The sequence below is a fragment of the Monodelphis domestica genome, chromosome 5 (assembly GCF_027887165.1).
Source record: "Monodelphis domestica isolate mMonDom1 chromosome 5, mMonDom1.pri, whole genome shotgun sequence".
Classification (NCBI taxonomy): domain Eukaryota; kingdom Metazoa; phylum Chordata; class Mammalia; order Didelphimorphia; family Didelphidae; genus Monodelphis; species Monodelphis domestica.
Window position 1 is genome coordinate 105,650,692 of NC_077231.1, and position 23,757 is coordinate 105,674,448.

The 23,757-nt window shown below is 34.7% G+C and overlaps 1 protein-coding gene across 2 annotated transcripts in view; it reads left to right on the plus strand.

Moving 5' to 3' along the window:
• IRAK4 (interleukin 1 receptor associated kinase 4) overlaps window positions 1-23,476 on the plus strand; it is a 35,357-nt gene extending 11,881 nt beyond the window's left edge. Inside the window, exons 5-12 of one of the 2 annotated variants that reach the window (XR_008912160.1) lie at window positions 2,310-2,470; window positions 3,891-3,955; window positions 4,964-5,078; window positions 7,072-7,181; window positions 8,161-8,344; window positions 13,867-13,929; window positions 16,674-16,828; window positions 16,936-23,476. Coding sequence is in view for 1 of the 2 variants with exons in the window: in XM_001367215.4 (XP_001367252.1) it covers window positions 2,310-2,470; window positions 3,891-3,955; window positions 4,964-5,078; window positions 7,072-7,181; window positions 8,161-8,344; window positions 13,867-13,929; window positions 16,670-16,828; window positions 16,936-16,971 (893 nt within the window). In the remaining variant the exon portion in view is untranslated. Of the gene's footprint in view, window positions 1-2,309; window positions 2,471-3,890; window positions 3,956-4,963; window positions 5,079-7,071; window positions 7,182-8,160; window positions 8,345-13,866; window positions 13,930-16,669; window positions 16,829-16,935 lie in introns of both variants that reach the window. The other variant, XM_001367215.4, reaches the window with a different exon arrangement.
• The last annotated feature ends 281 nt before the right edge of the window (window positions 23,477-23,757 follow it).

A 23,757-nucleotide genomic window follows, 5' to 3' on the forward strand; every position in this document is an offset into this window, starting at 1 on the left:
TTTTTTGTAGCCTGTAAGGACATGTTTCATATGTTTCTTTTTTTTTTATTACTTTGTGTCATAGCATATAGTTTGTTTTTGTAAAGGTACTAAGATATATGGGATACTAAGACATATGCATCTTTTTAATGTTTCATGTCTAAATTTTCTCATAGTTTTCTGTTTATTTTCCTTTTTTTCTCTTTCTGTGAGATCCCACTCTTAGGTGGGAACATTTAAGTTTCTTACAGTTATTATTATTATCTGTATCCTTAATGAACTTTTTATTAATTTAGATGATATGCCATTTAGTGCACATATGTTTAGCATAGATATTAGTTGTGTCTGTGGTTCTTTTAAGTCTATTTCTTTTTTATGTCTTGACATTTAACATTTTATTTTTGCTTGATCGGATACCATGATTGCAACCCCTGATTTTTTTTTTTTAAACCCTTACCTTCAGTCTTTGAGTCAATACTGTGTATTGGCTCCAAGGCAGAAGAGTGGTAAGGGCTAGGCAATGGGGGTCAAGTGACTTGCCCAGGGTCACACAGCTAGTAAGTGGCTGAGGCCAGATTTGAACCTAGGACCTCCCGTCTCTAGGCCTGGTTGTCAATCCACTGAGCTACCCAGCTGCCTCCTCAACCCCTGATTTTTAAACAATTTATCTTACATAAAGAATAGACAATTTTGTTCTAGCCTCTCATTTTCATTCTATATTTCTGCCTCTACATTTTTTTATGTTTCTTGCTATATGATAGATACTTAAATTTTGCTTTCTTATTTTTAAAAAAAACATTTCTTATATTGGAGGTTTAATCAATTTATATTTAAGCAATTTCATTGAAGTTGCCAGCTTTATTGGCATATAGTTGAACAAAAGTTGCTAGTACGTTCCTTTGTTTCTTCTTCATTGGTTGAGAATTTACCTTTAATGTTTGAAATAGTAATTTGATTTTCTTCTTAATTTAAAAAAGTTAAGTTAAATGATGGCATACCTATTTTATTATTCTGTTTCCCCCAAAGAAAATAAGCTCCTATTTATTTATTTAATAGTTAAATGATTTTTTGCTTCCAGTTTTGTTATTCTTTGCTTTGATTTTCACAATTTCTATTGTATTTTGATTCTATTCTATTTTGGTGTTTAACTTGAGGTGTTTAATTCAATTTCCAGGGTTTTGAAAAATTTGTTTGTTTTGATGCATTCTCAATGCATTGATCTTTCTATCTTTTACTGATGAGAGTAATTTAGAGATATAAACTTTCCTCAAAGTCTTGTTTTAGATACATCCCACAGATTTTGGTATGTTGTCAAAATCCTTCTCTAAGAACAAGAAATCAAAGAAAAAGGAGTTACAGGGTTCTGAAAATTGAAATTTTGTTGTTCGGTTTTTCAGCTTTCCCAGAAGTTTTGGTCATTCTTTGCTTTGCTTTTGCCTTAAATAAACCCTAGTTTCCTTCAAATCTTAAATTTCTCCTACAAGAAAGTCGCCATAATAGCTAGTGTTCTTTCCTCTGATATTGCTTTTAATATATTTAATATTAAATTTTCTGCATACATGTTTTATCTCATTAGAATGTAAGTTTATTAAGAGAAGGGAGAGTTTCAATTTTGTCTCAAGGATAATGTCTGTATTTTAGTAGAGACTTAATAAATGAATATTTATTTTCTGATTGTTAAAGGAGTTGTTTATTTTTAGTTACCATTAACAAGAATGGTGGCTAGGTGATGCTGTGGATAGAGGGCCAGGCCTACAGTAAGGGAGATTTGTCTTTGTGAATTCAAATCTGGCCTCAGATACTTATTAGTTGTATGACCCTGGGCAAGTCATTTAGCCCATCTGCCTCAGTTTCCTCATCTATAAAATGAGCTGGAGAAGGAAATGGCAAACCACTCTAAAATCTTTACCAAGAAAACCCTAAATGGACTCACCAAGAGTTAAACACAATCAATGAAACAGCAACAAAAAAATTGCAAAATTATTAATAAGTAATAAATTATCCAAATATACCTCTAGATCACAATAGAAATCAAGAGGATAAACATTAAATATATCGCAAGAACTCAAGAGGCAGACTAAAGTTGAGTGACCAACAAGTCTTTGTGGTCAGACTCTATCATGCCTGTGTAAGTGGATTGTGTGTGCTCTTTATTAACCGCTCAGAAAGATCTAAGGGTTTTGATAAGGAAACTAATTGTAGTTTTTTTCTTGCATAAGTCCAATATGCAGTAATTCCTGTTGTGTTCATGTTTAAATTGGAACAAATACTTATTTAAAATTTGAATTGTTCTTTTAACTAATGAACTTTTTTTCTTATCGACATTGTAGGTTTTCAGAGTTTTTCATTCTATGAATTAAAGAGTGTTACAAATAATTTTGATGAGCGCCCTATGTCGGCTGGTGGAAACAAAATGGGAGAAGGAGGCTTTGGAGTTGTCTATAAAGGCTGCATCAACAGCAGAACGGTGGCCGTGAAGAAACTTACAAGGGTAAGTGACCAGAGCAATGAGATGGTATTTTGCCATGAGGATTCCTTTGTTTCTTTGCTGTTGTCCTTGGGTCTCCTTTTAAGCCTTGGTTGGAAGTGGAGCACCTGACTCACAGTAGTGAGTGAAATAGAGGAAAGAGAGTAGATCATTCAGAGGCCAATTCCATTGCTGACTGACAGAAGCTTCGACCTGCTCCATTGCCGTGTGAGGTGAGGAGCAAGTAGTTATTCCGATGTAAGTAGACGCTCCAAGATTGCAGAAACATTTGAGAAGTATAAATGGGTACTGAATTGTTCCTTCTTTGCAGGACTCAAGTTTCTTCTTTACTCCTCACCTTAATGAGTTGTGGTTTCATCCACATGGATGCTTCCCTTATCAACACAAATTTAACAACGAATAGATGAAATTATAGACTCCTCGCACCCCACATCATCCTCTGCCCCTCCGGGGACCAGTCGCTTCAAATTTAAATGGGGGAGTAGCTAAGTAGCTCCTAGGAGAGAGTGCCAGGCTTGGAGTGGAGAGGACTTGGGTTCAAATGTGGCCTCAGGCATTTCCCACCAGTGTGACTCTAGGAAAGCCACTTAATTCCATTTTCCTAGCCATTGCCACTCTTCTGTCTTAGAAGTATTACTAACACAGAAGATGAGTTAAAAATTATTTAAATGAATGACTTTTCAAACAACAGACAACAGATTCATACTTAAAACTTTTCCAACTTAATAGGATCTGTCATGATGAGGCAGTAGAGTATTATTTTTGTGGAAGATGTTACAGTTTTTATGTATATGAGCACTTTTACACACTTATTTGTCTCTTAAATTTTACCATCAAAACCTAGAAAAATAGACAGCATGCATTAAGTTAGAAATTATAGTTATTTTAGTTGTGGATAAACTTAATTCACAGCCTAATGATATTTATTCATAGGCCACATTATTAATGTTAAAGAAATAGAATTCATTCTTGGGTGTAATGGAACATTCTTGGCTTTATCCCTGGCTCATTAGTGACTCGTTGTCTTCCATTCTCTTTTACAAAGCTATAGAACAGTAACATTTCCATGATAAACAGCCTTAAAAACAATTCTGGATTACTCTCTCCTTATGCCTCTTACAGCATATTTCATAACTGGTTCCCTTCAGGCCTACTGGATCTTTTAGAAACATAAGCATCTGAGAACAATCTGATTTTGTCTCTGATTTAAAACTCCTTACTCCATAAATATGCTTTTGTGAAATTTTCTTCATTGCATATTTCTATTGAATCCCCCCAACTAAAAAACTTTGTGACCTTGGGGAAGTTATTTCATCTCTCTGGGCTTCAGATATTTGTTTACCAGACAAAGACCAAATCAGATGATCACCTAATGTTTCCTCTAATTATAGGATCTGTGATTTGGTCATATCTTTTTTTATAGATGACTGATATGTGTACTGAAGAACTGAAACAACAATTTGATCAAGAAATAAAAATACTGGCAAAGTAAGTATCAAAAGAACAATTTTGTACATAAAAAAATACCAGAAAAAAAGAAAAGCAAATACTCTGGGAGGAAAAGACAGCACTAGAATGGCAGTCAAGAGATATAGGTTCTAGTTCTAGCTGTGATATAATCTGTAGTCTTGGTGAAGATATATAACTTCTCTGGTTTTCAGTTTCCTTATATGTAAAATGAAAATATAAGGATTAGGCTAGACCAACTTTAAGATCCTTTCCAAGTACAAAATTCTGTGACTCTCATATCAATATAAATATAGAGGGGTAAAGTAATAAAATATATAGGCATTTATTATTAAAATAATATCATTGAAAAATTGTATGGAATTTCAATTCTTATCATTTTTAGATATTTTAAGATATAGAAGGCCCTCCAAATTTTCAAGAATAGGTGCTAAGGGTACTTATAATTAAGAAGATCCGCAAGTTTCCATATTAAAGATTAGAGCTTTGGGAATAAGTTTTGGCAATTATTAGCTGTGACCCTGGCAAGCCACCTAACCCTGCTATGCCTCAGTTTTCTCATATGTAAAGTAGGAATAATAATAAAACCCATTTCACAAGATTTTTATGAGCTTCAAATAAAATCATATGTATTATGCTTTATAAGCCTTAAAGAGCTATATAAATACTAGTTATTATTATTATTGTTAATTTTCTCTAATGTTGTGTCTACCACTTCTAGAAGCACCTCAGGTTTCAGGATGTTAAAGAACAATTGTGGAATATTTTGCCATTTCCCTTTCCAGTTTGTCCCTAATTTACAGATGAGGAACTGAGGCAAATAGGGATTAAATGACATACTCAGGATCACACACTAGCAAGTGTCTGAAACCAGATTGGACTCAGATCTTCTTGGCTCTAGGAAGCTCTATCCATTCCCCATCTGTTTTATAGCTAACCTTAAAAAATTTCTAGCTTTAAGCTGAACTTAAATTACAACTATTTAATATTTCAAACATTTAATTCTTTAAAAAAATTCATATGCCACAGGTGTCAACATGAAAACTTAGTACAACTGCTTGGTTTCTCAAGTGATAGCAATGACTTCTGTTTGGTGTATGTCTATATGCCCAATGGTTCATTGCTTGACAGACTATCTTGTCTGGTAAGTTTCTTTGTAAGTTATTTTGCTTTAAAAAAATAGCGTCGCATTTAAGTTGTCTGAAATGTGTTTATTTTATGCTTGGCTCTCATCTTCAAATCAACGTTCTACTCGATTTACCATCCAGCCTCTTCTACCTCCAATGAATCTGGGATATCCGTATACCTGAACCCTCCACCATAACACAAGATACAGGCTATTCACACCTTCTCATCTTATGCCATTTCTAACTAAGTCTGACAGTCCTTGTGCCAAAGAAATCTTTCATTCTCTGGAGGATTCACTTGAGACTTTTAATATTTATTATGTCATTTAATTTTCATTTATTAAATATAATAATTTATATTATAAATTAAAATACTATAATAATTAAATTAATTATTCCAATTATTAGAATTATTTAATATTTAATATACCGCCTTCATCGTTCATTTCTATCTCTAGCTTTGTTAGATGTCAGGGCTGCCTCCTTTATTGATGACACATCTTAGAGGAGGTGCCTTAGGACCCAGGACTGTCCCAGAATCAGAGCAGGTGCTTCCCCAGCAAGGATGAGGCCGTAGCCATGTGTGTTACCCACATGGATCCCTCTCTGCTAGTCATCTCTAGAGGCATCTGTTCTTCACCAGGAACCTCTCTGTTTTTGTGGGAGAAGGTACCCCCGAGCGGATGGGGGAGCTGCTGTATTTGTTCTTATGGCATCATTTCACTGGTCTTTGCCTTGAGTTAATGATGTCTTTTAGCAAATTGGCAAACAAGCATCTGTTGCTTATGATGGGTCAGGTACAGGGCCAGGAGCTGGAGATAGAAATAGAACAAATGAACCCCTTTCTAACCCTAAGGAGCATTCATTCTAACGGGAGAGGCAATGGGCCCCCTCGAAGCACATGCCCGGAATAGTTAAATATCCAGGGAAGTCTGAGAGGGAGAGCACCAGCCCCTGAGGGATCAGGAATGGCTGGGGGGAAGAGAGGGGGCTTGAGCTGTTTCTTGAAGGGATACAGGCATTCTTTAAGGCTGAGGTGAAGAGGGAATGGATTCTAGCTACTGCAGAGACACAAAGAGCACCAGCAGGAAGAATAGAGAGGTCAGTTTCGATGGAAAGGAAGTAGAAGCAACAAATATCAACAGGGCTTCCCCCCTCCCCCCCATGAGTTTAGCCAAGAAAAGGAAAGGAAATGTAGGCCTTCTATCTATATATGCTCTTTTCATTCTTTCTTTTTCTTTTTAACCCTCACCTTCCAGAATTAATACTAGGTATTGGCTCCAATAGAAGAGTGCAGAAGAGTGGTAAAGGCTAGGCAATGGGGGTGAAGTGACTTGCCCAGGGTCACATAGCTGGGAAGTGCCTGAGGTCACATTTGAACCCAGGACCTCCCATCTCTAGGCCTGGTTCTCAATCCACTGAGCTACCCAGCTGACCCAATATGTTCTTCTCAACTACCCAAGAAATGACATCATTCTTAAGGGTTACAGATAGGTTCCTATATAAGAAATAAACTGTTTAACCTTATTGAATCCCTTAGGATTGATCTTTCATTTTTCTTATTTTTTTTCTGATTCTCTTAAGTCAACTTTTCTGTTCAGTTCTGGTATTTTCCTCAAGAAGACCTCAAAGTTTTTTTTAATTTGTTAAGTTTCCAGTTCTTTGCAGGATTATACTCAGCTTTCCTATACAGGTTATTTGTGGTTGTAAACACAGCTCCTTTGCTCTTCAAGATATCATGTTCCATGCCCTTCAGTCTTTTAATGTAGAAGCTGCTAAATCTTGTGTTATCCTGATGGTAGTTTCACAGTATTTAAATTGTTTCTTTCTAATTGCTTGTAATAGTTTCTTCTTAATCTGGGAGTCATGAAATTTAGCTAAATATTTATTACAATTTCTCTCTCTCTCTCTCTCTCTCTCTCTCTCTCTCTCTCTCTCTCTCTCTCTCTCTCTCTCTCTCTCTCTCTCTCTCTCTTTCCTTTTCTCCCTCGCCCTTTCTTCTATTTTAAGGATGGCACTGAACCACTTTCCTGGCAGACAAGATGCAAAATTGCTCAAGGTACAGCTAATGGTATCTACTACTTACATGCAAACAATCATGTTCATAGAGATATTAAAAGGTAAATTCTTTCATTAAGATTATTTAATAAAGCATTTAAACTTTCCCTTTATTATTCTTAAAATACTGCATGTTCTAAGGGAAAAAATGATGAGAGGATGGATTGAAAAGGATGGCAAAAATAATTTTTTTAGAGTCTGTGTTTGTTAAGGATATTAATTATAAAGAGGTTGAGAGATATTAGGAAAGATATTGAGAATCTTAATTTAAAAAGAGTGGGCCTGTAATAGAGTTTATATGGAACAATTGGTATGAAACATTTGATTTTTATTTCAAAAAGTAAAAAAGAAAAGATAGCAACTGTTCTGTTTCAACTATGTTCTAAATTCTAGGTTTCTTAAATACTTTTTTTTACATTATTTTTTTATTTGGTCAATTTCAAACATTGTTCTTTGGTTACAAAAATCAATTTCTATTCCTCCCTCCCCTCTCCCCACCCTTCCCATAGCCAACGTGCAATTCCACTGGGTATTACATGTGTCCTTGATCCAAACCCATTTCCACATTATTGATATTTGCACCAGGGTGATCGTTTAGATTCTACATCCCCAGGCATATCCCCTCCCATGTGATCAAGCAGTTGTTTTTCTTCTGTGTTTCTGCTCCCACAGTTCTTTCTCAGGATGTGGATAGCATCTTTCTTATAGATCCCTCTGAGTTATTCAGGGTCACTGCATTGACACTAATGGAGAAGTCCATTACATTCAATTGTGCCACAGTGTATCAGTCTCTGTGTACAATGTTCTCCTGGTTCTGCTCCTCTCACTCTGCATCAATTCCTGGAGGTTGTTCCAGTTTCTTAAATACTTTGGATAAGATCAGGGAGTTGAACTGTATGATCTCCAAGTCTCCTTTTTGCTCTAAAATATATTTTTTCTTGTGCTTTGTGAAGTTCAAAGTATTATTTAACATTTGTGTAATCAGTGGTTTTTACTCAATTGGGAAGATTTTTTTTCCCTCTAACATTTTATTTTTTCCAGTGCAAATATTTTACTTGATGAGGACTTCTTACCCAAGATTTCTGACTTTGGACTTGCAAGAACTTCTGCAAAATTTAACCAAACAGTCATGACTAGCAGAATTGTGGGAACAACAGCCTATATGGCACCTGAAGCTTTGAGAGGAGAGATAACACCTAAATCTGACATTTATAGTTTTGGTGTGGTAAGTTCTATATGGAATTGGTAGCGATGCTATTCTTCCTGAATTAAAAGATATTGTTTTATTCAGATGTGTAGGGTTGATAAAAGAGAATTGCTTTAACTCTCCTTAAAGTGATATGAGACGATGACTTATCCACTATACAGAAGCCTCCTGTCTCTTTGTCTTGAATGCATTTTTAGAGAAAAGAATCAGAAGGCATTGGATATGATCACAAGAAAATGAAGATTATATTATAGTAGATAGAAAGTAACACTACTGATGTAGAAGTCATTCTTGGATTACCTGTCTATGTACAGTCTAATATTGATTTTAGAAGGAATATTAGTAAGGATAAAGCCAAAAAAAAGATTAACAGTAATAAAAATCTACATTGTACAATGAAATAACTCAATCTTGACCTATTTAAACAATTTCAATTCTTTATGAACATACAGAGAAAAATGGCAAATAGATAGTAGAAATCACAATCATTCTAATTATAATAATTTTATGCAGATATTTAACTTCTATAAACCAATTGCCCTAAAAGCAAATCAAAAGATCTTAAAAGTCAAATACTTTTTAAATGAATATTGAAGTCAATGGCAACAATCCATTTAGAATATAAATTTGTTTGTAAAAGAAAGATGTTGGAAAATTGATAGAATCTTTCACAAAGTTAAAAGATAATCAATGGAAAGCAAGACAAGTTTGAAGAAAGCATAGTGAAAGACATAGATATGACAAGTTACCCATTCAAGGATGAAAAAGGAAGGAGGACCACAAACATGAGAAAATGAAAAAGCTCTGCTAAGATTTTTATAACAAGTTATTTTCATCATGAAGGACAGTAGAATTACTTACCTGGATTCTTAATATCACACATCCTAATCTCAAATGTACTCCTCAATGGAGGTAGAGGAGACTAAAGAAAACAGATCAAGAAAAACAACTAAATTAGGCTACGTATCTATAGAAAAGATCTGTGCTAGAAGCAATACAATTCTGAAAACAGTAAGGGATATTGATTTATAAGATATATGAAAGAGAGGAACTTAACAAAGATGGGGAAAATCTAGGATACTAGATCTTATATAATATAGCTATAATCATCAAAACTATTTGGTTATGTATGGACGGCTACATGACCCAGTGGATGCAGAGCCAGGCCTAGAGACGGGAGGTCCTGGGTTCAAATTTGTATGATCCTGGGCAAGTCACTTAATTCCCATTGCCTATCCCTAACCTTTCCTCTGCTTTGAAACCAATACATAGTATAGAAGACAGAATGTAAGGGTTTTAAAAAAACAACTGTTTGGTTAAAAAATATAAAAGTTGAAAAGTGGGGCAGATTAGGTAAATAAGATAGAAGCAATCACAGCATTGTATCAATATAAAGACATAAGTTTCTCTCTTGTGAGTCTTCTTATTTGTTAAAATTTGGTTTGGAAAACTAGATAGCAGTTTGGTAAAACTTGGCTTTGACCACTATCTCACAACATATAGCGTTATAAGCTCCAAATGGATACATGACCCAAATATAAGAGGCTTTATAATTTTTTTTTTAATTAGAAAGTGCCTATCTCAACTATGATTAGGGCTTTTTTTTTACACAACAAGAGAGATGATTATAAAAGATAAGATGAACAGTTTTGATTGGATAAAACCAGAAGTTTTTTGAGCTTTTGCACACACAAAAAAAATTAGTGCAATTGGAAATAGAAGGGAAGGCAATAAGTGATGAAAAAAATCCATAAAAAGTTATCTCCAATTAAAGTCTGATATACAAGATACATAGGGAATTGATATGAAAAATACATAGTATCTCCAAAGTTTATTGCAGTTTTAAGTTTTAATAATTTTAGAAGTATAAATGCTATAAACATTTTAAAATTGAGATTTTAATTATTTGAAAATTTAAAATATTGAGGATTATTAAAATTCAACAAAGCCACTATTTGTGAAATCTTTTATAAGCTGCTAATTAATGACTGAAAAGATTGCATTTATAATTGTAGTCTTAAAATATTCAAAGAATGAGGTTCTGATACATAAAAGACTGTTTTGAAGTGGTGTCACAAGAAAAAAGTCAAGATAGATCAGGTGATTCACTAGTCTGAGAAATGGCCATCCAGAAACCATCATGCAAGCAATGCATAGTGAAAGTGACTAGTCTTATTGTAATAAAAATTTTATATTCAAAATTTCATAAAACTAAATAAGTATAAAAGAAACTTAAATAATTAACTTTCCAATGAATTTTTATAAGTCTGTAGTGCTTATAATTCTAAAATTATTAAAGCTTTAAACTATACTAAAATATTGGGGGTATGATAGAGTAAGAATGAGTATTTTTCACAGAAGATAAAATGATCAAGGATTATAAATAGGTAAGCTATCAATTAACATGTGAAAAATATTTTGAAATAAATTAAGAAAACAAATTTGAGGTTCTTCTTTATACCCACTATGCTGACAAAGATAACAAAAGAGAAAAATGACAATTATTAGAGGGTCTTGGGTAGTACAGACATACTGATTAAAGATGCTGCTGTGAATTGGTTCAACCATTCTGGAAAATATTTTGCAACTATATCCAAGAAGTGATTAAAATTGACCCATCATTACTTGACATAAACCAATCAAAAGACTGATAGAAGGGAAGAACTCAAATCATACACAAATATTTATTGTTGTTCAGTTGTTTCAGTCATGTCCAATTCTTTGTGATCCTTTTGGGGTTTTCCTGGCAAAGATCTTAGAGTAGTTTATCATTTCCTTCTCTAGTTCATTTTATGGATGAGGAAACTGAGGCAAACAGGGTATGGTGTCTTGCCCAGGGTCACACAGCTAGTAAGTGTTTGAGGCTAGATTTGACCTCGAGAAGTAGTAGTCTTCCTGACTACAGGCCTAGCAATCTATCCATTGTTCCACCTCACTGCCTTACAGATATTTATAGTAGCAGACTTTGTTGTAGCAAAAAACTAGAGCCCGTGTACGTGTCTATTTGTTGGAGAATGGTTAAGCAAGTTGTGGGATATGAAAGGTTATGGGTTATTTTTGAGTTGTAAGAAGATATGAAAGATTCAGAGATAATGGAAGACATGTATGAACAGATGCATAGAAAAAAGAGCAGAATTAGGAGAATTATTTATCCAATAACCACATATAAATAAAGGAAAACAACTTTGAAGACTACAGAACTCTGAGCAGTAGCAGTTACCAATCATGACTTTAAAACATCTATCGGAAGCATGCCTCTTCTTAGCAAATGTATGATGGCCCAGAGGGGCATAATGAGGTATTTTCAGATATGATGAAGACACATCAATATTGATATTCGCTTGATTAAATTTATTTGTTACGATGGAGGACTTCTGTTGCTTCAATGAGGCTGTATTTAGTGGATAGTGACAGAAATGAACAAGAAAGAAAAATATACAGAAAAAATACTAAGTTTAGAAGATGACATCAACAGTAGTTTTGGTCCCATCTTGTTAAATTTAACATGTATTTTTAAAAACTAACTAGGTACCAAAGGTTCATAGTTTCTTATGACATTGTTTTGTTTTGTTTTTACAAATTTATGAATGTTTGTTTTGTTGTTGATTAAATTCATCATAAAACTAGACAAAATGGTCTCAAACCTTAGAAATGGGGTGAGGAGGAAGGACCAAGAGAACATAAACAATTACTCACCTACAGGGCTGTATTCCCATCTGTGTAAAAAAAATGAATATGAATTGTCTCTACGTGCATCAAAGGCATCCTCAATTCAAGTATCAGTAAGATGTGGTCAGTTGTTTATGAAAGTTTTCCTGTTTCTTATATAATATATAATAAGCACAAACTGAGAAATGTAGAGAATACAAGATATTATTTGTTTTGTATTAAAAAAAAGTGTTTGATTTGGAAGAGCAAAATGCCACCTTAAAGGGTTACTTCTAACAAGGCGTTCGTTTTTCTATCCATATATTAAGATTTTAGATTCTTTGAAAGATTAAAAACACCAACATTAAACAAGAATAAACTTCCTCTGAGAGGAAGAACTCCCTTTCTATCTTAAAGGAGAATTCTCTAAGAACAGTGAAGTTTATCTCCTATTTTCAAAAAGCCTCAAAACATATCAGAGCCTCTGGAAAGTCATTTGTAATCAAGTATTTTGTCTGATCCTCCAAATTAAAAAAAATATAAAAATATGTCTTATTACCTAGATCATGACATACAGTTAAATGGAAAAATGATAGAAAATGTTCATTAATATCTATACCAGGGATAGATATTACAAATGGATAACAAGTTGGGCTCAGAATTAAATAGGAGGAGAAGAAGAGGTTGGATTGGCTTCAGGAATGCAGAGCTCCATTTAATGATCCCAAACTACTGCTAGAATCAAATGCGTCCTTTGAATAGCAGTATTCTGCTGCCATTGGGTTATGAAACATGGAACAGTCTCCAAAGAAGTGGAAAGGAGTTTAACACAGAAGACGATGGAGAGTTTCATGGTATGTGATCAGCTGCAACACACAACAAGTAAGGAACGTCATGAAAAGAACAAAAGTAAAGGATGTCATAGAAAAAGAGAATGAGCTGGTCACGGAGGACAGGCTAGCAGGTGGACAACCCAAGTGATTCTTAGAGTGCCGGTCCATAGCCCATTGGATCTCCTCCTGTTGCACACTTTGGGGAGGACATAGACAAGAAAAGGACCTCTTAGAAGGGGACAGGCTTGAATTGTTTATAATCTGCATCATTGGAGTGATTATGGAAATCAATGAAATCACAGATATAGTTGAATATTTGAGATATATGGTAAGTCTGAATATTTAGAAAGACTTCAGTCCACGTATAAAATTTTTTTCCCCGATACAATTATTGTTGTGTGTGACTAAATAATTAATTATGTTGGGTTTTTTTTTTCCTAGCACTGTCACTAAACTAAAACATAAAGCATAAAATATGCCAAATAAAAATAATGTAATTTAGGAAACTTAATTTTATTCAGTTAAATAAAAAATTAAATATAGTTTATTTTTAGAAAGGGAATTCACTTTGACTTAATGTGATCTGCTGATATTCTGGTTAACTTTTAGGAAGAGAAAAAAATAAATTTGTTTTCTTATCATTTTCAACATTATGCTTTTGTGTTGGCAGCTTAGCAAAATAAAATACAGGGTTGTAGGATCCCTCAGATCTTGGACAATATAGTAAGAGCTATAATTATTTCTGGGAACACAACTAGAGAAGCAAGACTCTCCCACCAACCTAAATAGCAAGCTGATATCTTCCCAAACTACACATTTAAAGAAAGTACAGAGAATGTTGAACTGATTTCCCATTGTTTGGGAAGGTAGAAGTTTCTAGGGTTGGGTGGGATTCATTTGACTATGTAAGAATGGAGGTAACAGAGTTAACAATCCCTTCATAGTATTATTGTTATAGTATAGTAGAAAGAATATTATTTATGGAAAAAGTAAACTACCTTTCATTCTCATTAAACTTAATAATTATTTTCTATTTGTGTCTTTGATTCCTCTTCACAGGTCTTGCTAGAAATAATAACCGGACTTCCAGCAGTAGATGAGCAGCGTGAACCTCAATTATTGGTAGTTTTTAAGACTTTAAAAAGATATTTCTTTTGTCTTTTAATTTATAGGCTAGATTTTACATAAATACCTTTAATAGTTTGCATTGGCATTTGCTTTATTTTTTGTAATCATTGTGGTATAGTGGACAAAACAATGGATTAACAAGTCAAGATGCCCAAGTTCTAGTCTTGGCTCTACCAAATAAGACTACTCTTCTTTTTTATATTATATTAGAAACTACTGATTTTAATTTCATAGAATCTGTATTTCTCTCAATCATTTATATTCATCACTTACGATGAATCATTTATTACTATATCAATAGCTTGCTCTTATTAATTTAAGTTCACGTGCTATAATTGGCTCAGCCATTTCTTAGTTGATAGGCACCCACTTTGTTTCCAATTCTTTGCTGCTACAAAAAGAACTGATATATTTTTGTACAAATGCATTCTTTTCCTCCAAGATTTGATCTTTTGGAGAGGAAATAAATATCTCATAGCAACTCTCTACTTCCCACTTTTTTTTTCTTTACTGACCTTGACATTCTTGCCCTTTTGTTCCTTCAGTGAATTTTGTAATCATTTTTGTTTAGTATGAGGAAGGAGGCCCAGGCCAGGGAGAGGGGCTGGCACAGGATTCCAGGACACAAAGTACCAAGCACAGACAGCACCAAGTACAGATTGATGGGAGGCAGGCGAGTGGGTGGAGACAGGCAAAGGGCTCCTCTTTTGGCACTGAGAGGTCTCGAGCCAAGCCCTGATGCTGGGGGAGTTTTTCCAAATGTTCTGCTTTCACTTGGAAAACTTTTTTAAAAGTTAAAAGTTGGGGGTTTTTGAGGGGGGCGGTTAGGAGGCCAGGGCCCTGAATCTTTACTGTAAACTCAATTTTGAGTAATGTGAATTTACATGACTAGAACTCTGTATTATTTACTATTTATCCATTTATTCCTATGCTTTCTAGTGTTTTCAGGGAATATTGTATTGTGCAGAAAGAAACCCCTTCTGTATATATTGATATTGTGATTTTTATTGTTTTTATTAATATTATCTCTTAGGTTTATAGTTGCATTTCTGGTATAAATACGTCATAATATGTAATCTTTTAAATATGTTGATATATAATCTCCTTCCTAATGTTTTATTCAATATTTTTACATCAATATTCACTAGAGACATGGTACTGTGATTTTTTCTCCACTATTTCATTCCTGGGTCCCTGTAATTGAATTGAAAGTCATTTGGTAGGACTTTTCCTAGTCTTTCCAATAGCATTTTAAATATTGGAATGAATCATTCTTAAAACATTTGAAAGAATTTGTTCATAAATTTATCTGGTTCCAAGGTTTTTTCCCCTCTTGGGTGCTCATTTATAGCTATTCATTTTCTTTTCTGAGATTGTGTTCTATAAGTATTAATTCATTGTTCTTTTAATCTGAGCATTTTGTGTTTTTGTGAAGATTCATCTATTTTGTTTAGATTATCCGTTTTGCCGGCATATGATAAGTGAAAATAGTTCCTATTGCAGGCATCTATAAATGGTGCTTCTACTTCTCCTCTTATGCACTCTACCATCTTGGCTTCTGACCTCACCATTCAAGAGTTACCAGTGATAATTGCCAAATCTCAGTGGCCTTTACTGAGCCCTCCTCCTTCCTGACTTTCTGCTGCCCCTCACAACTCCTCGTCCCCTTCTTCTCTTTGGTACACTCTTTCCCCCATGGTTTTTGTGGCCCTGCTCTCTGCTGTCTTCTACCTGTCTGACCACTTCAGTTTCCTTTGCTAAAGCTTCATCCAGGTCTTCCCTGATCCCTGTGGGCGTCTCACTAGGCTTGTGGGCCTCTTCTCCCTCCATTCTCTATTTCATTTGGCGATCTCATCAGCCCCTGCAGATTCAGTGGGCATTTATGCTGGCGACTCTCAAGTCTCCATATCCAGCCCTCTGACCTCTTGTATCTCACCTTGCATATTAGGCATCTCGAATTGGATTTCTCATAAACATATTGAATTTAACATGTCTGAAACGGAACTCATCTTTTCCCCTGGTCTCTCCCATTTTTCTGACTTTTGCTCCATGGAGGGCATCACCATCTTTCCAGGCATTCCAATGTCCTCTTGTGCCTGGACAAGCAGAATTAAGACTATCCATCTCAAGTCTCTCCTGTTATCCTGCCCTCATCTCTCATATTGATCTTCTTAAAGCACCAGCCTGACCATGTTCCTCCCTAGTCAGAAAATCCCAGAAGCTCTGGCCTTTAAAAGCCCTAACTTGGACCCCAGAACAAGAGTTCTTGCCTTCTTAAATCTTATTTCTCTTCACTTCCTTTACCATTTAGTACCTCCAGCATCCTTGCCACACTTCTCATAAGATGCTCTTGTCTGCCTATTCTGGGCATTTTCACTGGCTGTCCCAGTGCCTGGAATTCTCTCCCTCCTTATGTCTGCTTCTTGGCATTGCTGACTTCTGCCAAGTACCAGCTAAAAGCCACCTTCTACAAGAAGCCTTGCCCATTCTCCTTAATACTAGTCCCCTTTCTGTTAATTTTTCTCCAATTTAGACTGTATTTCCTTTGTATGTAGATAGTTGTTTGTACGTTGTGTGCTTCAAAGTTCTTGAGAGCTGAACTGTCTTTTTCCTTTCTATTGTTATTCCCCAGTACTTCATACAATGCCTGGCACAAAAAAGCTTAAGGATTGTACTTAATAGCTCTTTCTCTCTTTATTAGAAGTTTCTTAATTAAATGTTATTAATTTCAAAGCTAGATATCAAAGAAGAAATTGAAGATGAAGAAAAGCATATTGAAGACTATATTGATGCAAAAATGAATGATGTAGATTCCACTTCTGTTGAAAATATGTATTCTATTGCTACTCTTTGTCTTCATGAAAAGAAAAACAAGAGACCAGACACTGAGATGGTATTTTTTTTTTGTTTTATATGTATGTGTGTATTATGTATCTGTTGCATATATACACACATGTAGTGAATTTAACTCCTCCATTTTATTCATTTTATTTTTTTCAGGTAAAACATCACCTCCAAAAGATGACGTCTTCCTGATTTCCTAAAGTTTTATTAAGAAACCTTTGAAAAATTGAAGATTGAATCCTGAGTTTCTCACTCCAAAAGAATTTTTTTTAATGTATAAAGTTTTGGACCATCAGCCTGTACATCAGGCCTTATATTTTTGAATTTTAACTTATTTTATTGCTCTTGCTTTATAATCTGACTCAGTAGGCTAGCTCTCTTTAGGGACACTTATTAGTCTTGCTTCTTCTGCTATATTGGATATAATTAGATTAGACCTTTTTTTTGCTATTTTCAATATGATTCAAGAATTATCTTTAATCATTTTTGTCTTTAGCATAGAATCGCTAATTTTTAAGCTGTTGTGATTGAAATTAAGGCAAACTGAGTCACAACATTCCAAACACATTCAATTTATTGGTAAGACCAGCATTTATCAATAAAAAGAGTCTTTTGACTCAGTTTTGAGAAATACAAGAGGTCAAAGAATAGGAAATTTAAAAGTATGACTAGTCATGAAGTCTGAATTATCAGATGATGGAAGATAGTATGATTGGATGGAAATCAGGAATGCAGAACTAACATCCCCTCCTTCCATCTTGTTGCTATGGAAAAGTTTTTTGGTGGTATCCACCTGCATGGAAGAGTCCAGACTTTTTTGAAGGATAGTAAGCATTGTAGAGATACCAAACTCCCTGGTGCCCACCTGCTTCTTGCACACTTGTTACTGGGATAACAGTTTTCTCTAACTGTATATGGGCCATAAGATGTGAGAGCAGCCAAGAGGTGCAATGGAGAGAGCCTCTGGCTTGAAGTCAGGAAAGCCTGAGCTGAAATATGGCCCCAGGCACTTATTAGCAGTGTATAGTAAGAAATTCTTGAACTACTAAAATTATATTACCCAAAATTCCTTTCTGTATTACCTAGAATCCTTTTCCCTTTTCTTGTGTCTTCATGTTTATGTGATTATATTTAAGTTTGTTGTGACTCCTCCCTCTGACTCTTCTCTCTTGATTAGGCTGGGTTTTATGTAGTTTTTACTTTAGTTATTATTAATAGAATCTTATAATAGTTATTGAATATTAATTTAAAAACCCACAGCAGTTTGACCCTGTGGTAAAAAAGTTTTATATATATATTTTTTTTTTTTTAATGAAGGCAATTTATGGGACAACTTAGCTCAGTGAAGAAAGCTGAACTTAACTCAGAGACAAAGAGACCTGTGTTAGACAATTTTACACTCTATCTGGAGAGATACAACATAAAATCAATTGAAAAATGGAATCAGAATTAATTTTATTTTCTCACTGTCAATTGATTCAGCCATTCTGGAAAGCAGTTTGGAATTATGCTAAGAAAGTGATTTGACTGGAAAATGACAAAAAATCTAATGCTGACTGAAAAAAATAACCAAGAAAACAATACACACAATGACCGTAACACCAAAAACCTGAGTCCACAAAAACAAAAACTGTGTAATTCTAATCAACCAAAGAAGATATAAGAAAATAAACTCTTTTTTTGGCAGAAAAATGGGTTATACTCTTGGTATATCATTGCTACAATGTTCTATTTGGCTGATATATCAGTTTGCTAAAATGCTTTTTTACATTTTTAATTACAAGAGTTCTTAGAAAGGGAAGAAGAGGCAATAGTTGGAAATGAAAATGTTTTTAAAATAAACTATATTAATAAAAATGATTTTTAAAAAATTGTTAATTAAAATTATTTAAAGGGTAATTTGGTCTCTATGGAGCAGAAGTAGTCTAGAAACATGTTTACAAAGGCATGCTCAGTTTCTGACATAACTATCCAGTAGCAAGAATATGACAAGTTTGAAGATTAAATTTAACTTTCCCAATTGTGAAAATGAAAATAATTAAAACTCTCTTGATTGTGAAGATTAAATTGTAACCCCTGCCTATTTTTATACTTAATCACCAAAAGTGTAAACATCCTACTTAATCATTGAGTGGGTCTGTGACCCATGTGTGCAGTGGTGGGTAATGAATCAGAATCAACTGACTGCCTCTTGGGCAGTCCTAAGCAAGGCTTTAGACTATGATTTGTCCATGTAAAAAGTGGAGAAAGACACAGGAAGTGATGGAAGAGAAAGTGTCTTTAAAAGGGAGTGACAACTTCCTGAGTGGAGTTCTTCTGGCAGTTCATTCTAAAAAGTAGAGACTGGTGAAGAATGTGCTGACTGGACCTGAGACCCTTTTCCTGGTGAGACTGTTCTACTGACACAAGGTGAGTAAAAAGAGCCAACTCTTTCCTGGATATTTTCTGAAGAAACTAGCCTCAGGAGAGATTTCCGTGGGTCCTTGGCTTTGCCGAGGCCAGCTAAGGACCAACTCTCCCTGCCCAGGGTTAAGCCAGGGGCTGGGAGTAAATTATTCAGTGCTTAGGCTAGATATCTTACCTTATCTTCTCTCTGATTTTCTTACTTCACTCTTCTGTATTTTGTAAATAAATTTTAAATAAATCTCTTTGGAATAAATTAAGTTCCTGGTTATCACACTCTTAATAAATCCAGTCCATCCCTTTTAAAATTAGCTCCCTTTTCCCCCTTACACAAGCAAAGTATGTTATAAAGCAGGAGGTATTTACATTCTGCTGGGTACATGCCTCAAGTCAAAGTATTGTTAAATAACCATAATTAGAGAGCAAACTATAGTCAACCACTCATATCACCTTTTTAATGCCAAATACTAAAAACAAAGAAGTTAAGTGAAAAGTCAGTCAAACTTAATTTAGCCCAGAATTAGTATCATCACTTCTGAAATAAAATGGCTATTAAGCAATAACTTTAAAATTCAATATAAATTTATTCTCTAAAATAAGTTGTTTTAATCAATGGTTCTGTTTAGCTACTAGAAGTAGAAATCAAACCATCTTAAAATAGAGGCCAACTTTATTTTAGCAAAATAGTATTTTATGAATATTCCCATAACATTTAAATTATCCTATTTTTTTACATGTCAAAATGTGAGGCAAATATTAACCTGTTTTCTAACTCTTTAATAATTTTCAACTAAAGCAAATGAGATTAAAAAACTATTGGATTCCCTTTCAAAATATGCACATTTAATGATAAATATGTATTATAGAAATATTAGAAAACAAAAATGCAATGATAGGATATATTTTGAAAAGTTTTTTAGATATTTAAACACTTTTGCTCGTAATAGTTTTTGACTTGATATTTGATTTTTATATCTGATTTTAACAAACATAAAACTTTCAGTATAAATCTGCCCTCTGAAGGGCTCTTGCTGTCATCACACAGAAATGACGTAGGAGGCAAGGGAAAAAGTGGCATTTTCCTTACAGAACCTATGCAATTGCTGCCAAGTATCCAGGTAAAGGTTGGGTTATAACTTTCCTGTGTAGTCAATGCTGGATAAAAAGGTTGGGTAGTGAGTGGGTTTAGAGGTTATTCAGCAATGGGAGTTTTGATGAGAAAGCTTGAGAAGTTATTCTTGTGTTGTAGGAAAGCCCCAATGATGAACCATTTTGCCTATCACATAAAGAGTTAAGTACAACCAAATTGGTGAATGACAGACCCCCCTTTCCATGCTATGGTAGACCACTGACAGCATTGGCCCAGGATTGAACTATGTTAGAGACCACCAAATGGCTTTTTTTTTTTTTGGTCCTAGCATGATACTCTCTATTTAAGGGATTACGTACCAAGCCACTATTATTGTAGGTCTTTTCAAGTAATCTGGTAGTAAATTTGTTTCGAATTTTTCTTATATGCCCCTAGAATACTTCATAAAGTATTAAATGCTAAGCAGCAACCTTGACTTTATATATATATGTATATATATATACACATATATAAAACCATAAATCAGGTTATAGTTATAAATAATATTTAATTTTAATAAATTCTACTTGTTTAAATGAGTACATACTTTGGTGTGTTCATGTTTGACCAAACCATCATGTCTATTCTGAATGCTCATGTAGATGTGGGGAAGATAAAAAAACAGGAAAGAACTTTTTTTTTTAAGTTTCAATTTTTGGAAGTTCCTTCTGTTCCTATTCATAATAAAATGTGTGCTACAACTTTTCAGCATTTCACAAATGAGAAAAATAGATTTGTTCTGTTTTTAAATTAGCTACTTAACAGATTAAAAGAAAAATATGAAAAAAATAAAAGAAAAATGTTAAACCACAGCTAGCTTGCTATGTATTTACTATTGAGTAGAACTGGTGTAGGACAGCTCCATGTTAGAAGAGCCTGTCTTACTAAACCAGAGGGGGATTGGTTATATTTCAGCACTTTAAAGGATGCCATTTCATTAAAAGGTAAATCTTTCTGACGACCCAGATAGCCTCTCTTCCATGAGACTTACTAGATGGTCTTCAAGAACACTATAGCTGAAAATGTTGTCACCCTGTGGACAAACATATCAGTGATGGTGCTCAGACAGAAGACACTCAGATGAACTGCCAGTTCTCAAAATCTTTGAAGTTTGGTAGGGTTTGTTCTACTAGACTCCAAGAACCTAGGTTCAGTTCCACACCACTCTTTAGAATCAGAAGAGACCCTCAGGAAGATTGGGGGATGTTTTTGTTTTTAAACCTGTCAGCAAGTGTTCTACAATTCATAGTCTTATAGAGTTGATTTAGGTCATTGAGAGGGTCAGTTTCCCAAAGCCACATAGCCAGGTCAGACTTGAACCCAAGTTTTCTAAGACCAATTATCCAGTTCATCATGTTGCCTCGTGGGCTACTGCACTAAAAATCATATGCTTTGCCTTCACCTGCTTTACAGAGACAACTGGGATGAAGAGGAATATTTTTTAAAAAGCCCATGTTCCTGGTATTCCGAAGGCTGCACTGGAAAGGAAGGACAAAGGGAAATGAGGACCAGGCAGGGATGGGGCCGAGTTCTTTTGGCTCCTATTGGTTGCCTTTATCACAAATCCTTCTTCTGGAAGCAGGCCATCCACAGATCTGGATCCCCAGGACAAAGAGCAAATTTGCCCTGTCCCAAAGGGATGTTGGTGACAGGACACTAAACTGTAGCAGTGCCAGGGTCAAGAAAGAAAAGGCCACTGCAAAGGGCCTTACCATTGCCAAAGAATTGATTCTGTGTGGATGGATCACATCAGCCTCCTCTCACTGATACAACAGGTGTCTTTTTTGTACCAGTGAGGGGCTAGGATTATGACATGGAGACACACATATGAAAACTGAACTACAAGGAATTTACATTTCAAATAAGCAAACAAGTGTGAGTAAAAATGACAGCAGGATGCAAATTGACAGAAACAAAGTGACTTCAATAATAAATTTTACAACTTTACAAAATGGACCTCTTCACTTGTTTTATAAGATTTGACACCGATTTCATGAGATTTTAACATGGTTTCATTCTTCATGATGAAGTACATTTCTCCGAGTCCCAGCTTTATTATAACTCACAGGTTTTCAATGGAGTTTCAATCCAGGGAATGCCCAGGCCACTAAATCTTGCTTATGAACATCTCTTGAGGACACGTGTTGTGGTAGAGAGCTGTTTTTGCAGTCTCCCATCTCCTTTTGGAAATTTCTCTTTTTACAGAACAAGTTTGCTTCTCAGTCTATTTATCAAAATCCATCTTGTCCTCAAAGACTTTCAAGCCCACTATGTCAGCAGACATTTCTGAAGCTCCTGCCATGTTCCAGGCACCGTACTCAACCCAGAAAATGGGAGGCAAGACAAGGCAGACTGCCTTCAAGGAGCTCCCAATGCCTAGGACATCCCTCTCAATCTGTGACTTTGATAAATTTTAATGAAAATGTAAAAAGGACAACCTTCTCCCTAACCCTTCCTCACTATGACAATCAGGGACTGTGAATTTCAAGGCATATTATTTATGCACCACATTTGTTCAAGTGATGGGCAGCTTTGGAGGCAGATAAAGACTTGACCCAGAGAAATTTTTGGAAGTTCTATAATATTTACCACACAATCCAGAATATTGCTCCGGCATAGGGAGATATAACAGAAACAATTATTGAAGAGAGTTTGGGGTTTTTTCTCAATTTTCATTTTTTTTGACAAAAATGAAAGGATAAAAGGAAGAAGATTATAAAAGGGAAGCTTTGGAACCTGAGGAGGATCCAAAAAGATTCACAAGAAACAGTTGGCAAGTGTGTGTCATTTGAGTGAATTTTTTTCTCATCAGATACATGAGAGAAAATGGAGAGCCACAGTCCAAACCTCTCTCAGTAGCTAAAAACTAGGTACAGTGGGTGGGGAAGGGTCAACATACAGAACCCCTATATTCACTTTACTGTGCTGTGCTTACTTTATCATTAACCTGACCCTTCATTCTTTAATCAGACTAGTACAGCATTTACATTGTATGGCTTCCAGAATGTTACTGTGCATATTCTTTTGTGATATAGGTTAAGTGAAGTGGATGGGAAGGAGCAAATTCACATTGCATTCCTTGATTGGAGCTTTACTTTTGTAGCCCTAGAGCTTAGCCCAGGGTAGACACTAAATAAATGTTGGCTGATCCATCTGTTTTTTTAACCAGCATCAAATTACTTTGATAAGTACACCTGTAATATAGGCTTTATTATTTCCCTCCAAAAAATTGTCAATTATTTATAGCTCTCAATCCCTTAACAGTTTGATAGCTGGTATGCCTTGAATACATTAATTTGGGTATTATTGTCATTCTTATTAGCTTAACCTACTCATGAGCAATTAACATTTCTAATGATTTAGGTATGCCTTTATTCCTATAAAGTGTTTTATTGTTATATTCAAATTATCTTTCTTAGTAGACAAACTAAAGTAACATATGTTCT